Source organism: Drosophila serrata, unplaced genomic scaffold (assembly GCF_035046125.1).
Source record: "Drosophila serrata isolate PLE 108 unplaced genomic scaffold, ASM3504612v1 contig_382, whole genome shotgun sequence".
NCBI classification, from domain to species: Eukaryota; Metazoa; Arthropoda; class Insecta; order Diptera; family Drosophilidae; genus Drosophila; species Drosophila serrata.
This window is the reverse complement of record NW_028257280.1, coordinates 818,604-834,016: the sequence shown is the minus strand read 5'-3', so window position 1 is coordinate 834,016 and position 15,413 is coordinate 818,604. Positions and strand designations below refer to the sequence as shown.

General features: G+C 44.7%; 1 protein-coding gene, 1 long non-coding RNA gene and 1 pseudogene across 3 annotated transcripts in view; 1 reads left to right on the top strand and 2 right to left on the bottom strand.

The window, feature by feature from the left end:
- Positions 1-15,413, top strand: part of LOC147642537 (uncharacterized) — a 216,145-nt gene that overhangs the window by 107,285 nt on the left and 93,447 nt on the right. The gene's annotated exons all lie outside the window — the stretch shown is intronic.
- The window catches only part of kek6 (kekkon 6), a 53,470-nt gene continuing 41,517 nt past the window's right edge, over positions 3,461-15,413 (bottom strand). Inside the window, exons 3-4 of the mRNA XM_086840047.1 lie at positions 10,156-10,559; positions 3,461-9,436 (exon numbers count right to left, since the gene is read on the bottom strand). Coding sequence (XP_086696173.1) covers positions 6,924-9,436; positions 10,156-10,240 — 2,598 coding nt within the window. The 5' untranslated portion in view covers positions 10,241-10,559 and the 3' untranslated portion in view covers positions 3,461-6,923. The remainder of the gene's footprint in view (positions 9,437-10,155; positions 10,560-15,413) is intronic.
- LOC110186357 (uncharacterized) lies at positions 12,421-14,958 on the bottom strand (annotated as a pseudogene). Its single transcript, XR_015273265.1, has one exon. The product of XR_015273265.1 is annotated as an uncharacterized LOC110186357 (transcript).

Sequence of the window (15,413 nt, the reverse complement as noted above, 5' to 3'; positions counted from 1 at the left end):
TCTGAATCTGGTTCCGACTCCACTCCGGACATTGTTTGTTTTGCTGGAACGGAACGGAAGATGGAAATAGAAACGAGTCCGGGAAACTGGTGATGCGTCTCCATTCATAACCCATATTCAATTTCATTTTTGCAGATCTCTCGCCGCAGGCGGCAGTTATGGAGCTCCAAGTTACGGAGTACCAAGTGGAATCAAGGCATCCTCATGGCCGCCGTTGGCTTAGCCGACTTGCATAATCACTGCCCTGGACTTTGAATTTATAGAAAGCTTTTGTGGGCACCTGAGTCACCAGCTCAGGGCCCCCAGCTCCTGGCTCCTGGCTCCTCTTCTGCTCCTCTTCCTTTTTTCTCCCTTCTCTTCCATGGCCGGAAAACCCACTCCCAATCTACTGACCAATTATTGAGCCGTTGCCAAATGCAAGGGCATAAAATGAGCGCACATATTGCCGGGACGAGCTGCGTGGGGAATCGGATTGCAAAAGGAGCAGGAGGCAGGAGCAGGGAGCCAGAGAGTTGGCATTAGTTTTGGAGGGGATTTCGGTTGAGGGGAGACGGAGAAGGACGGGGCATTAGAAGGAGCTGTTTGTGGAAGCGGCGCAGAAACAAGAGCAATAACTGTTTGGCAAACAGATTTATTTTTGTGCCCAAGCCAACAGGAGCGGACTTTGGCACTTGAACATATAATCTATTTTTAATCAAACTATTAAGTATAATTTTTGATAAGTTTCTGGAACATTTCAAAGCATTAAATTGGTTCCTATTCAATAGCAAAATAGATTCGCAAAAGAGTTATATCTGTTGTTTCTGGAAGTAATATAATTAAAGCAAACCAATTTAATGTTAAATCATAACTATTTGATAATCTCTGAATTTGATACAGTTTTTAATTAATTTTACCTAATTTGAAACACTCTATTAATCACTTTGGTTTGATATTATTACAGAATACTCCCTAAATTACCAATCCTTTCATCAATCCTCAAACATAAATGCCTTTTCCTATCCCTCTGGTCTAGTTTTCATTTACTCATTGCTTACCTAGAGCTATCTAAGCCAAAGAATTGCTCAGATTTCCTTCGGATTCAGGCGAGCCAAACGCAATTATCCATTTAGGGGCAAAAGCCCAGGCCCCTCCTGGCCATGCTCCTTCGGGCCTCGCCCACGGCCCGCACAAATATTGGTTTCCAACTTTCATTGCCACTGCGGTGCGGCGGCGGCGTCTGCGGAGCCGGGGTCAAAAGCAGAAAAGGTACCCTCTTTGCTCCCCCTTGCTCCTCCTTGCTCGTCCTGGCCCTCCTGGCTGAGGCTCCTGGCTCCTGCTGATGCTACATTAAGTGCATGTTTTGACTGCGCCGCATCCTCGTTGCCTGGCAAGTCCTCCTCTACTCGATTCTGACCATAGACAGTCGGGCCCACACACGTCACACCGCACCCACCGCGTGTTGCACGTGGATAGAGTGGGCGGTGGCACGGTGGCAGGGTGGCAGGGTGGCTGGGTGGCAGGTTAGGGAAGGCCGCGTGGGTGCAGTGCATCATTTTTGCATTAGAAAAGTGCAGGGCCATGAAAACTGTAAATAACCTGGAACACACAAGACTAAGAGCCGAGCCAAAGTCCCAATGGCAGCAGCGCTGCTGGGCCAGCCGCAAATTATGCTTGTCAAAAATGAATGTTGCATACGTAACGTAACGCAAGGCAAGGCGACGTACACCGTAAGAAAAGCGTAATACTCGGGGGTGTTACGGAAATCTCTCAAGGATTTCCTAAGTCATAAGTGTTGGGCAGTGAAAAAAAACTCTGGTTTTGTGTATATTCTTGTTTGGTTTTTTATAAAATAAATATGATGCATTCATTTCTATGGGCTTAAAAGAAGGAAATAACGTAATAAAATGATTTATATTTTGTAGCATACTTTTGAGCTGTAAAAGTATAAGACTTTATGTCATTTAAATAGTCGTTGAATTTTTGAATGTAACTTGAAATATACAAATTAATATTATAATAGAGAGACAGAGAGAGACTTTTTTTCACTGTGCATAAAACGAGTGGGCGGTCGCCGGGCCAGGCAAAGCCACAAAGTGTGTGCGACAGGGAGGGGGCATTCGGGGAGCGCTGGGGGCGAAAGCGAGGTCGCTGCTAGAAAATCGCAGCAGTTTGCGGTTGTCGTCATCGCCGTACGTGCTCGATGCGTGGCAATCGGAATCCCTGGAGGTCCGCACATGGCCCACGTATCCGTGCTCCCTCGCACACGTATACGTATACGTATACGTAATGTTCTCGAACGTATAGCGCATACGGCGGCCGTGGCTATGGCCAAAGTCGATGCCACGGGCTCTAAGCCAGGCCTGCGCTGCTCCTTGGTCTCGGTCTGATTCTCATTCTGATTCCGATTCTGACTCTCTGGGTCTTTGGTGGTTTTTGGCCAGGCCGCCAAACGGATGTGGCTCTGCGCCCGCCACCGCTGCAGCTTCAGCTGCTTCAGACTCTGAAGGAGCAGCCGAAGCCGTGGGCTGACGTTGCTGCTGACGCAGTTGCAAGGGCGACTTTTCACTAAATGGGGTCTCTGAGTGCATTAAGATGAGAATGGGATTACCGCCAGGGAGTGCTGCTTCTAGGCACTGTGAGAAATATTCATTAATAAGGTTTTTATACAAAATACAACTAAAAATGTTTGTGGTGTTATGATACTGCATTGAAGGTAAGGAGACTAATGTCACACTTGTAGCTGCAGCTTAAATGTAGAATAAATTATAAGGTAAACCCAAACAATCCATATTTTAAGACTTCTTTCTAATTGAATTGCAATCACTTTGCTAAATCCTTCTCACCTTAAGTGCATGTTGAAGGAAACCCACACATCCTTGATCTCTTGGACTCACTTGCCATAATTTTCTCACAGTGCACTTCCTGCTCCGTCATTATTGAAGCATTTGTGTAAGGTGGCAACTGGGAAGCGGAGATTAGGCGCGGAAATGCTCGGAATGTTCGTTCGGTTATCGCCAGCAAACATTTCAAAATGGCTCTGGCAAAAAGTCGGAAATTTGATATGCCAAAAAGCGTTTTGGCGATCAACAAGTGATAGGGCGGGCAGAGGCAGAGGCAGAGGCAGAGGCAGAGGCAGGGACCCTGGCAAATTATGCAGATTGCCTGAAAGGGGGGAAACCGGGGGAAGCGGGGGAAAATGTGGGCGGACGGGAAATGTGAGTGGCAAAGAGGCACTGAGGATATTGAGGAAGTTGGCTGCAATGTTTGGCGAGAACTTTCCATCAAGTGTGCAGGAAGAGACATTGATTTGACTGCAGCGAAGTTTTCCATTATGGAAATGTCATCAAATCGATTTTCCTTTTTTCCGGTCTGTCCCTGTTTTTTGTTCTTGCTTTCCTCTCCCATAATGACGGCAAATGTGGATATATAATGATGATATTCCACATACGCAGCCCGCATTCAAAGGCAAAATGAGTTCTTTCTTTTTTTTTTTTTTTGTATTTTATTGGTTTTATTAAATTTATTCATATCTCTCTTTGTGTGTGTGTTCGTTCGGTCTGTTACTCGTATTATTATTGCAATAATAATCATTATTATTATTCCATCTATGTTAATATAGTGTGTAATAAAGCTTGACAATCTATTAATGCTATTACAATGTATTCTCGGTTATATTGTTCGTTAAATGTTCGCTTGTTTGTCCTGTCCTGTCCTTCGATTTTCCGCTCTGTCATGTTTGCTTTTCCGTCCGGCGTCCCGTCCTATCCTGTCGACAACTGTATTCGTGTCCTGTGTCCTGTCAGGATGTTTTGTATTTATAAATGCGTATACACGGGCATACAAGTGTGAGTGAGTGTGCAGTGATGGATCTCTCTCGGTGTGCGATGATGGCTCCTAGAAATTTGGCTAATTTCAGCATTCAATGGATTTCAAGTTAAAATATGCCTGTCTTTTTTTCCTCCTTTTTAATGGGGTTTGGTACAAAATTTGTTACTACTATTCATCATTCGTATTTCATTTATTTTCGCTGCTCGCTCAACGTTCATGAAAAGTTAATTTTTCCTCTGCCACTCGAGTTCAACGCTTCCCATTTTTCGGTTGGCCTTTCTATGAATGCCACACGCAGGAACAGAATCAGATACGCAGGTACACTGGGAGAAACTTATAAGCTTGGAATTTGAGGAAAATTTTATACATTTTACAGAGAAGAAATAGTTTGTGGACACATTGTGGACGCATTAACGCCTTCAATAATTTAAATAATGTATTTAGAAAGTGAACAAAGTGATGGTTCTAATGGTAGTTTATATTGTACATTTTTTTGGGAACATAAAAGATAATTTTCTGTTGCATTTAATATATTTCATAACCAACTTTTCTCCCAGTGCACGAATCCAGATACACTCCATGTTTCGCCAGTATCTGTATCTGCAGCCGCATATCCCGTATCCCTGAATCCTGTGTGTGCTTTCCATTTGCATTGAAGCAGAGTAATTAAAATTATAGTTACGTTTCCATCAGTTGCGTGGAAAACGAGAGAGGCAGCTAGTGGAGGGGGAAGTGGAAAATGGCAAATGGAAAATGTAGTTAAAAGCATAGTTTAAATTTTCTCTAGTCGGGCTTTCTCTCTCTATATATTTGCGTGTGTTTACACTTGTCCTTTGCTTTGGCGCTGTTTGGCGGTTTCCCCTCGGTTTTTTAATTAGTTAAAACGATTTAAAATGAATAAAATATATAGATTGCGATATCGTGAGTAGAATGATGTAATTAAAATGGCCTATGTACATGTGTTATCTACCCATCCATTAGAGCGGACAAATAATACTATTTACTATGTTATATGCTCTTGATTGAATCATTTTAATTTGCGCTGTCAAAAATGAGGTACGCAGCGGGGGAAAGTGGGGGAAAATCGAGAGGGAAAATGCAGTTTTCAACTAGAATTGTTTCTGCTCTGTGTGTTTGCTGTGTTTTGTGTGTGGGCCGTGTGCAAATTTGCTCTCTGGTTCAGTTCATAATGCCAAAATACAAAAATCCCTTCGCTCGGCACTCGGCTCGCCTCACATTAAACACAACAACAAATAAAAAGGGGTATGCTACGGGTTAAGCGGGGGACTGTGGAGGGTTAAAAATCTCATGTGAAGTTGTGCAAATATTTGCTTGCATGCTTTCCCATAATTATTATAGTAATTCATTGCATTCATGTGTTTAATTATTCCACACACACGGGGGAAGGGTATGGGTGTGGGTGTGGGTATGGGTACGGTTATGGCAGGTATGCTCTGTGGGCGTGGTCATGTTAATGGAATTCAAGTGTACTTATTATATTGACTTCTATCGCTTACATATACATTTATCAAGCTCGAATTTGAAACTTTCTACAGACACAAAAATTCATTTAATGCGATCTCTCCCCATTCTCGTACTCTCGATATAGTGTAGTATATATATCTCTGGTATTTTCCCTCTACATTCAATTAGATTACACACAAGTACATGTATATATTTATATGTTATAGATGTATATTACGTAAATGTAAATGTCGTACTTTCATTTAGTTTTTAGTTTTGGTCTACTTGCAGGATTTCCATGGAGAGAGAGACAGCGAACCAAAGTGTGTTCTATGTTTATTCGGCTTTGCTAGGATAGGAACGGGTCTATATATATTTATTAAGATTGACTAAACAAATCATATAGGTACTAAGTGTGGAGACAATTCGTATGGAATAAACTATTCCTCGAATTGTCTTTGGTGTAATCCTACGGTAACATGGGATCTCTAACAGGTCATGACGAAATACATACATAGGTTAACAGGCTAAAAACCAGATTTTAAAAACATTTGGCACGACTTTTTACTGATCTCTGATATATATGTATATCTGGGTAGTGAGTGTAAAATTATTTTGATTTAAAAGTCCTAAAGCGATTAGGAATACATTTACATATGTACAGAGAAAAGGAACTATGTTAGGGATGCTGTGGAATGTCTAAAAACTAGTTAAGGTATATCCCTTATACATACATCGATGATGGCTATATGGGCGTATATATATATATGTATTCATTTAATAGATCTGGCTAACATTTTGGGGCCAAGTCCTAATCCGATTTTAATCCTACTCAGTGTCTGATCTCTAAAACGCTCCTCAACATAGTCTAGCACCCCGGAATGGATCTCCGTATCTGAGACCCCATAAACTATACTCGAACTATATACCTTGTGAAGATCATTCTTGGTCGCTATTTCCTTCTAGAATACTCGTACATCTTTGTTAAATTTACAGACTTCAAGTTGGACAACTATGGAATGCTAGCTATAAGGGTTCGGGACAGTGACGGGTCTCTAATGGAGTACACATACATGCGGATATATATTTAAATATATATTAAGAAGTATATGCGCTGAGGAGTCTAGTCTGAGAGTGCGATCCGAATGGAAAATAAGTATTATGTTTGCTGTTAACTTAAGACACTCAAAGATTGAGAGTGATTTTGATTTGAATTTTAATGGGAAGCTATTGAAAGGTTTTCATTTTCATATATTTTATTGTATAATTAATTATTAAGAAACTCGGAGAGATCTATACTTTTCCTTCTTCTGAAATTTAAGCAAGAACTGAATTTTAAAACAAAATCCATGGAAATGAAAACCACAATAGGCCCTCCCCTAGTTCCTTTTGATTCTGCTTTAATTGCTCTTCAGTTTTTAAATTAATTATTTGGGTCCTGTGGCAGTCAATAGATTGTGTGTGTTGTTTGGCTTCTCTATTTAAGTGTTGACTTCATTAATTATTTAATGTTTAGAGCATTCGTGGTTCTCGCTTCTCAAACTGATATGAACAAAACGATTGCCAAGGATTTCGAGGGATCTTTTTCTGAGCTGGGTTGAGGGCTGTTCACGAATCTATTGACCTATTTACACCTGGGTTCCGTAATACTAGAGCGACACAAACTCGCCAGGACCGCCGCCTTTATCCTGGCTCTGCGACGACTCCTGATGCTGCTGCTGCTGCTGGAGGAGCTCCTGCGTCTGGTCTGGGATGCCGCTGGGCTGCTCCTTCGCCTCATTGAATAGCGTTTCGCTCTCGTACCGCTCCTCGTCGTGCAGAGACAGCGTGGAGCTGCCCAGTCCTCCGCTGGCTGTGATCCGGCGACCCATGTTGTCGTACTTGGGATAAGCGGAGCTGTCCAGGGGCCTCAGGGGCGTCACCTCTCCGATGGGTGGCGTCTGGCAGGCACCAGAGGAGTTCGTCGGCGGCTGCAGTGGCGGGACGCCGCCATTGTTGATGCAGCTGGCACAGCTGGCCGCCGAGAGGGCGGCGTTTTGGCTGGGATTCGGGTGGTGGCACTGCACCACCGCCGTGACCGAGGGCGGCGGCGGTGGCGGTGGCAGCTCCATGGCATTGCCGTGATACACCGCCGACTGGTGGGGCTCATAGCTGCTGGTCTCCAGGTTGTAGGTCACGATCTCGTCATGGGGATAGAGCTGGTGTTGGTGCTGCTGCTGCTGCTGCTGCTGCATCTGCAACTGCTGCTGCAGGGAGGAGTCCTTTTTCAGGATTCCCCTCCTGGCCGCATGCCTGGGCAGCGTGGCGAATTGACCCTCCGGCACGGCCATCGTGCCCGCTCCAGTCTCCTGCACGTCCTGCAGCCTCTTGGGGATATTCAGCAAATCCGGATACATGTTGAGATCGGCGCCATCCAGCATGTCCTGTGTGACCGAGACTCGGATGAAGATGTTGCCACCGAAGGCGGGATTCGGTACAATGTTGGAGCAGAACTCGGGCGGCGGCGGGAAGACGCCCACGTTCAGCGGAAACTCCTCGGATATCTGGGCGGGATGCGTATGAGCATGGCCGGCCATCGAGGTGGGCACGCTGATCATGCCGCCACAGGTGGGATCCTTCACCGTCGCCATGAGCTGCTGGCGCGACACCTGCTGCTGCTGCTGCTGTTGCTGCTGCTGCTGCTGGAGCTGGTGCTGGTGCTGCTGCTGGGACTGCGGATGCTGCTGCTGCTGCACCAACATGCTGCCATGACGATGGCTCTCCACCGCATGGATCTCGATCTGGTTGAAGCCCATTCCTGCCGACTCCGCCTTGTTCATGCCCATGGACGAGGGCTGGTTGTCGATGCCATAGCTGTCGCCACGATCGTTCGTGGTGGTGGTGACACTCGAGTCCAGGAGCTTCTTCTCCTGGTCGTTGAAGCTCACGCTGGACTTGACGCCCGCCTTGTTGGCATGACGATGCTGGCGGGTGGTCCTCTTGCACAAGCAGACCACGAAGGATATGGATATCAGGAGGAAGACGGTGCCGAAGATGCCCATGATGAGGCCAAAGTACCAGAACGTCTCCGGCGTCTTCTCCAGCACATGCTGCACTATCTCGCTGAGGTAGATGCTGATGTTCTGGGTCATGCTCCCGATGCTGTTGGAGCCTGTGCAGGCGTAGGTGCCCGCATCCAGGCTGGTCACGTTGAACACGGTCAGGTTGCTCCACAGCTTGTCCGAGGCGATGCTCTCCGTGTCGAACAGCACGTTGTCGTTGTCCAGGATCTTGCCATTCAGCTCCCAGGCCACTTCGGGCAGCGGATCCCCGTAAACCAGGCAGCTGAAGGTGGTGTTGCTGCCAATGTCTATGTTCTGCACCTCCTCGTTGTTGAAGATCTCCACTCGGGGAGGACACCCGAACAGCTCGTCGTCCACGCTGTCCCAGGTGCGGTCCTTCTGGGCCGGAGGTCCCTTGCACACCAGGCTCACCGAGCTGAGGCGGCTGTTGACGTACCAGCCCCGGAACTTGCGCAGCTTGCAGTTGCACTGCCAGGGGTTCTCCTCCAGCGACAGGGTCTTCAGGTTGGCCATGTGCTGGAACACGTACTCGCTCAGGCTCTCCAGCAGGTTGTTCTTCAGGTTAAGGAACTCCAGCAGGTTGAGGTTGGCCAGCGACATGGGGTCTATGTAGGATATCAGGCAGTCGTGCATGTCCAGGGTCCGCAGGTGGGGCAGAATGGGGAACTGGTAGGCGGCCAAGCGCTTCAGGGGATTCCCATTCAGGTACAGGATCCTCAGTCTGTCGTTGCCCATGAATGTGTCCTTGTCGAGCATCTCCAGCTTGTTGTCCGACAAATCGATCTCCACCAGGATCTTCAGGTTGCGAAACGACTCCTTGTGTATGTAGTGCACCTCCGACTTCTTCAGGTAGATCCTCTGCAGGTTCAGCAGGCCCAGCGTGGAGAACTCCTCCCGGTTGAGGTACGGAATGTGGTTGTCATTGAGCACCAGCACCTGGAGCTCGGTGCTCAGCGTGTTCGGAATGGTGGTCAGCTGCAGGGAGCTACAGATGGCCGACTTCTTGCCATTGGTCCACTTGCAGGTGCAGTTGGAGGCGCAGCTCAGCGACCAGTCGTCCGCCCAGGTCCAGGCCACCAGGCAAAGGAGTAGCCAGCAGACTGCAAGGATAACAAGTATATACTAATTACATCAGACGAGATAATTGGGGAATGGGTTAATTGATATATAAATTGCCAAACAAAGTTCGGGAAGCCAAAGTTTATAAGTCCTTGCAATCGAATAATAGGATCCAACGGAAATCGACAAAATCACAAATTAAAAAACTCATAACTAAGTCAAAATATCATTAATTTTGATTCGGAAACCATTCCAGTGTTAGTTTTTGCTGGGTTTACAAATCTACATAATTAATTTTAAATTTCAGAAAATTAAAAATTTTGCCAATTTTTGACAATTTTAATGATGTAACCCCTTATAAAAATTTCAAAATTTTGAAAAAATTAAATTTTGCTCGGAGATAGCTTAATCGACTCGGCTGTTCGTGCTGATCAAGAATATATATGGTTTATAGGGTCGGAAATGACTCCTTCACTTTATTTAATGCTTCTGACTGAAAATAGGAGTATTTTCATTTTTATGGTGTATTAAATATCCACAACTAAACAATGCTTTCACAGTGTAGAAAATTCAAATTGGTGTTTGTTGTGTCCTAACCATATTAATTATCATAAATTTCTAAGGCAACATCTATGCGTACAAAACAGAAATCTATATTTTGTCTTCAGCAAAGTTCTTTGGTTGAAATACGAGAGCAGATTGACCCTCGATTTATATTTAGTTCGCTCCCAGGTGCTCGGTATTGGCAATGACAACTCACCTGGCAGAGCCATCGGTGTCCTGCTCCTGCTCCCTCGGCTCCCTTGGCTCCCTGGGCTCCTCCTACGCTCCATGCTGCGGTGCATATGGCTTCGCTCCTTCGGTTTCCACGACCCTGGCAATTGATGACCCTAAATGGCTTCGGCTGATTCGATTGCCATGTTTCACATCATGTTGCCGCCGCCAGCAAAAAGGTCTCCATTACTCCACATTACTCAGCACTTTGGCCACACTTCGCCAGTATTGATTTTGCCCTCGTCCTGTCTCTCTATCGTCCTGTGAGTTCGACACGGAGTCCTTTCTTTTCTTTTCCTTTCTTTTAATTTGCTTCGAGTGGAAAGTTGGTCGTTGCTGCTACTGCTGCTGCTGATGCTGCTGGTATCCTTCTTTTCAAGATTCTTAAATCTGCAAAATGTAAAAGAGAATCCGGTATTAGCGTGAGCGGTCCAACAATGCCCATTGTAGTTGTGTAGTTCTAGCTGTTAAACACTGAGAAAATTAATATTAATTCAGTATTTGGAAGTTGCAAAAAGGATATAGGAATAGACGGATTGTATGGCAATTTAAATGTGCCAGAGCACACAAAAGGGAACTGGACTTTGCACAGTCACCTCCCAATTAGGCTTACTCTCATTTTCTCGCAGTGCACCATTCTGCCCACACTTGGCCCATTTGTAATCTCTGTTTACCGAGCTCGGCTTTGGCCTTTGAATAGAGTTGGGGGAGGAGGGGAAGGAGCCTGCTGGGGTGGGGCCAAGTGGCAGGGGCTTTAAAATCGCCATTCAACAACATTTTGCAATTTGTTGTACGTCGTCCTGGACGGCTGGCTGGACGGCGATGGCACAACAAAGCGGCAACCAAAACCTGCAGGGGTACAGGGCTCAAAACTTGGGGAATTCCCAGCTTCCTACCCGTTCCCATTCTCATTTTCATTGGCATCGACATCGGCATCTTTACAAAATCAGCATCAATAGCCTGTCGAATGCTTTTTACTTTTGTGCTTGGCCCCTCCTCATTTCGTTTTTTTCTTCTCGTTTTTTCGTTGTTTGTACTTCTTTTGAATGAACATTGGGGGAGCAGCGGGACTGGACTGGAAAAAATCCAGTCCAGGAGCGGCTGAAGGACGCAAGGGGACTTCACCTCAAAGCTAATTGAATTTCGTATTCCTCGTATTGTTATGGTAAGTAATATATTTTGTATTGTTAAACTTAAAGTCCTGCAATTGGGAAGATCAGTGGTCGAAATGGCTTATTTTAATAATCTAAAAACTAGCAAAGTTTTACTAAAACGAGTTTAAATTGTGCTTTCTCGTTGCCTGTCTTTTATAATTTAAGGATTTTCTGCTGGCCTCTTTAAAATATGGTTATAATTATTTAAAGAAGTTACTTTTTTACTGTAATATATTTATATTTCAAATGTTAACAAGGCTGTTTACATTTTATCAAGAGCGTTTTAAAATGATTTGTATTGAACATTAACTCAAGGTAATTTCGTGTCATTTTATTTAAAAATTTAACTCAGAATGAGTTCAATAGAGATCTGTTTTTGCATTAATAGAGTATCGTTCTGAGAGCTCTCTGTGTGCTCGAGCATAAAAGTAATTTAGCTCAACGGCAAATGCCTAATTTCACACAATCTTCATCCGAAAGTTGAGCCACATTTGCCGGGAGCTTTCCTGGAGTCTTCAGTGCCATCTCAGTCCCCATCCTGTTGCCATCCTGCAAGCCCCATCTTCGTCCTCATCCACGTCCTCATTCAAAGGCATACCGAGCAGGGAGATACAGACAGACAATGAAAACGTAAAAAGCTCAAAAGGTTCATTTGTCAATTTGCCATTTGAATTTGTATTTGAGAATTCACTTGGCCGCTTTTGCGCTTTGTCCTGTGGACCTCCCAGAGTCATCCCCTCCTCCTCTCCGCACAAAAAAAGGACGATCCACAAAGCCTTGGCAGCCTCGATTCCTGCTCATCGCTCCTCGCTGGCAATGCGGATAATATTTCCTGTGTCAGTGCAGCGGCAGCGGCAGTTGGCAGTTGCAATTGCTGACTTTGCCTCAGACTGGAAACGCTTTTCCCAACCCCCCCTTTCCCTCCCCCTGACAGCCCAGTTTCCACACCAGTTTTCCTATTTTCCTTACCAATCGTCAACAGTTTTATTTTTGCTTCTTCATGAGCACACACAGAGAGAAAAGCTTTTGAATGAAAATATAATTGTATAATTTAGAAGTTACAGTTCAAAAAGCATTTATTAATACCTATATTAACATTTATATTTTTATGTATTGTAATATGTTTTTACAATTAATTTCTCTCCATGTAGGGACACACAGAGGGCAAATGTGGCGAGATATGGGCAAGGCACTCAGAGGGGCACTTTTGGCTGCAAACCGCATCGCATCGCATCGGCACTCACAGGTTCGTTGATATTCATAAAAATGTGGCACAGTGGAGCAAAAAAGCAAAGCTAATTTGATGGCCAATTGCCAAAACGAGGCCGGGCCAAAGAGCGCGCAACAATATTAAAAAAATATTATGGCCAGAAACCCCACATAGAACTAGAATATGTTGCAAAAGGACCAAAGGACCGACTCTGACTGACTGCAGCCGCAAGTCGTAAAGCAAATCAATTAACTGATGCCCCAGAAAGATAGGGATTCCCCTTCTCCCCTATCATCTCCACTTTTCTACTTCTCCACTTGTCAATTGCTCAGTTCTCTTGTATTCTCCGAATTCAATGGAAATGCCACTGGCAGACATTACATTATACACATAACCACTTGTATCTCGTATCGTTCTAATCTGCCCGGAATGACTCGTAATTGTAAACCTGTAAATGAAATTTGATTTCGGGGCTAACAGCTAGATAATCTGAGAGGCAGTTTAGCTGCAAATTGATTTCTGCCAGCAGATGCAACAGTGCGTATGAGTAATGACATTGCTACAAATGGAAAGTTTCAGAGGTTTTTAGTGAGTATTTGTATTTGGAATTAAGCCTTTTAAAACAAGTTAACAAAAGCACTTAATGGATTTGAATTTTAACTTAATTTTATTAAATGAATGATAAATAAATTATGATTAAACCCCACCGAGTTAAGTTCTTTTAATTAAAAATCCCTTCTCCAAAAGATTCAATCGCTTCTTTCAGCCTATAATAATATTAAATAACATGTTATATGTTTATCATTGCAAAACACTTTCATTAAATGCAGCGATGGCTTAAAAGGTTTTAATGCCGAAATGAAAACATCCCTCGGAAGGGGATTATTAATTTTGTGGCAAGGCATTAATTATTACATATATGTGTATATATAATAATAATAAATTTTAAGCAATGTGATTCATTATTCCTTGCCTTGGCTTTCCCTGCTCATTTCGACTTTAATCTCTGGGAGACAATCCATTATCTCTCCTGCTGCTTGCCGGGAATAATGACTGCAATTTTTAGTTAGCCACGCTTTTTCGGCTTGGCTTAATTGTCAGCCGCTTCCTTTGGCTTTTTTGCTAACTTTTGTGTTGGCCATGTACAATTCCATTTGACAATTGGAATTCAATTTCAATTTTTAGCTTGTTGGAAAAGTTAACTAAATGACCGGGGCCCGCCCTCGACCACGCCCCGCTCATTTGTAAAACTTCATCAAATGTAATTGTCGGAAAACAGGAAAAAGTCCTTGTCCAGGACTAACAATTGGAGGCCAAGCCCCGTGCTGCATTACCAAATTAAAAACAAAAACTAAACTAACTTTTCTGCCGGTTTTTTTTCCCCCAGCTCCGCTTCTCTACTTTTTTTTGCCGTCCATGGACCATGGGGGTGCGTAGGCAGGGGCGTTGCCAAAGAGGGGTTTGTTTGGGACAAGCTCTTCTTTTTTACGGATTATGGATTATGTAAATGCAACTGAGCTTATCTACTTGCTCTGAGGGACGGTTTACCTAATCGAAAAACCATGTGTCAACCAAATTGACAGTTTACAAATGCAGCAAAAATATCTGCAAAATATCAATTTTCCACCTGTGATATTGTATAATTGAATTAAAAAAAAGAAAATATATAAATGTTAGAGTTCAGCTACAAAAAATGTAGCGATAGCTATTGCTTGTACATTGACAAGCAAAGCGTGGAAACTTCTTACAGTTATATATTAAATTATGTTTGTATTAAATAAAGTTGAGAAAAGTATTTAATAATGTAAATACTCACTTGTAATTCACTGATCCCTTGAGACATGCATAGTTTTTGGAAAACCCCTGTTCTCACCTCAGCCCCTGGACGTATGCAAATGGTTTCTTTGCCGCCTGGCTGAGCACTTTCCCCGCATTTCACCGTCACCGCCCCCTCGCAAGACCAACCTCCCACTCAATCCTCCCACTCAGGAGACCCTCCCTCCTCCAGCCCACTCTCATTGTTTGGCTGTTGCATAAGCACGTGCGAATGTGCGTGCAAATGCAAATGGCGATGGAAAACTTTTTAAATTGAGCAAACATTAACAAAAAAGGCAAATCCTGAAGTGGCAGGAGCGGCGGGCGGGGCACGGCACTTGCACTGGCAGGGCGGAAAAGCGGAAAAGCGGAAAAACCAGGGGCAGCGTCGGTGAACGAATCAGGAGCAGGTTGCTCTTATCGCCTGTCATCGGACAGACGGGTGGGCGGGCGACGCGTCGGCTGCCTGCTGGCCTATTTGTTTTTCCGCCGCGCAAAGCTCTCGCCAATCTTTCAAGGACAGCAACCAAAGTGTAAATTGCAAACTTTTCCTTGAAGAAAAGCCCAGGGAGCGCGGGGGGACTGGAGGTCGTGCAACAAATCCGCACATAATCGGAAAAGTGTCAACTGAGAAGAAAAAACAAGCGAAATTAATGGCACTTGTACCGCCGCCAGGCCGAGATTAGATGCCGTCGTGGCTGCTCTGACGTTGACCGTGTTGAGTTTTATTGCCGCACGGAAATGGTTTTCATAAATACACAAAACTTCCAAGAGGAAAAGCGGCCAGGCCAGGCCAGGAGAGGAGAGGGAGAGGAGAGCTACTGACACTTACGGCGGAGATGGAGGGAAATGCAATGCAATTATCTTGGGGGCCGGAGTGCAAGTGCAAGTGCGCAGCGTGTACGTGCGAAACCGAGAAACAGGACATTCGCCTCTTCAGCCGAAAGGAGCCACGGGGCTGCCTCCTTCGGCCTCCTTGCACAGGAGGGGTGTGGGAAGGTCGCCCAGAGCAGGACATAAACATGTGCCCGGGCTCCTGCGACCAGGAAAATGCAATTGTTATTG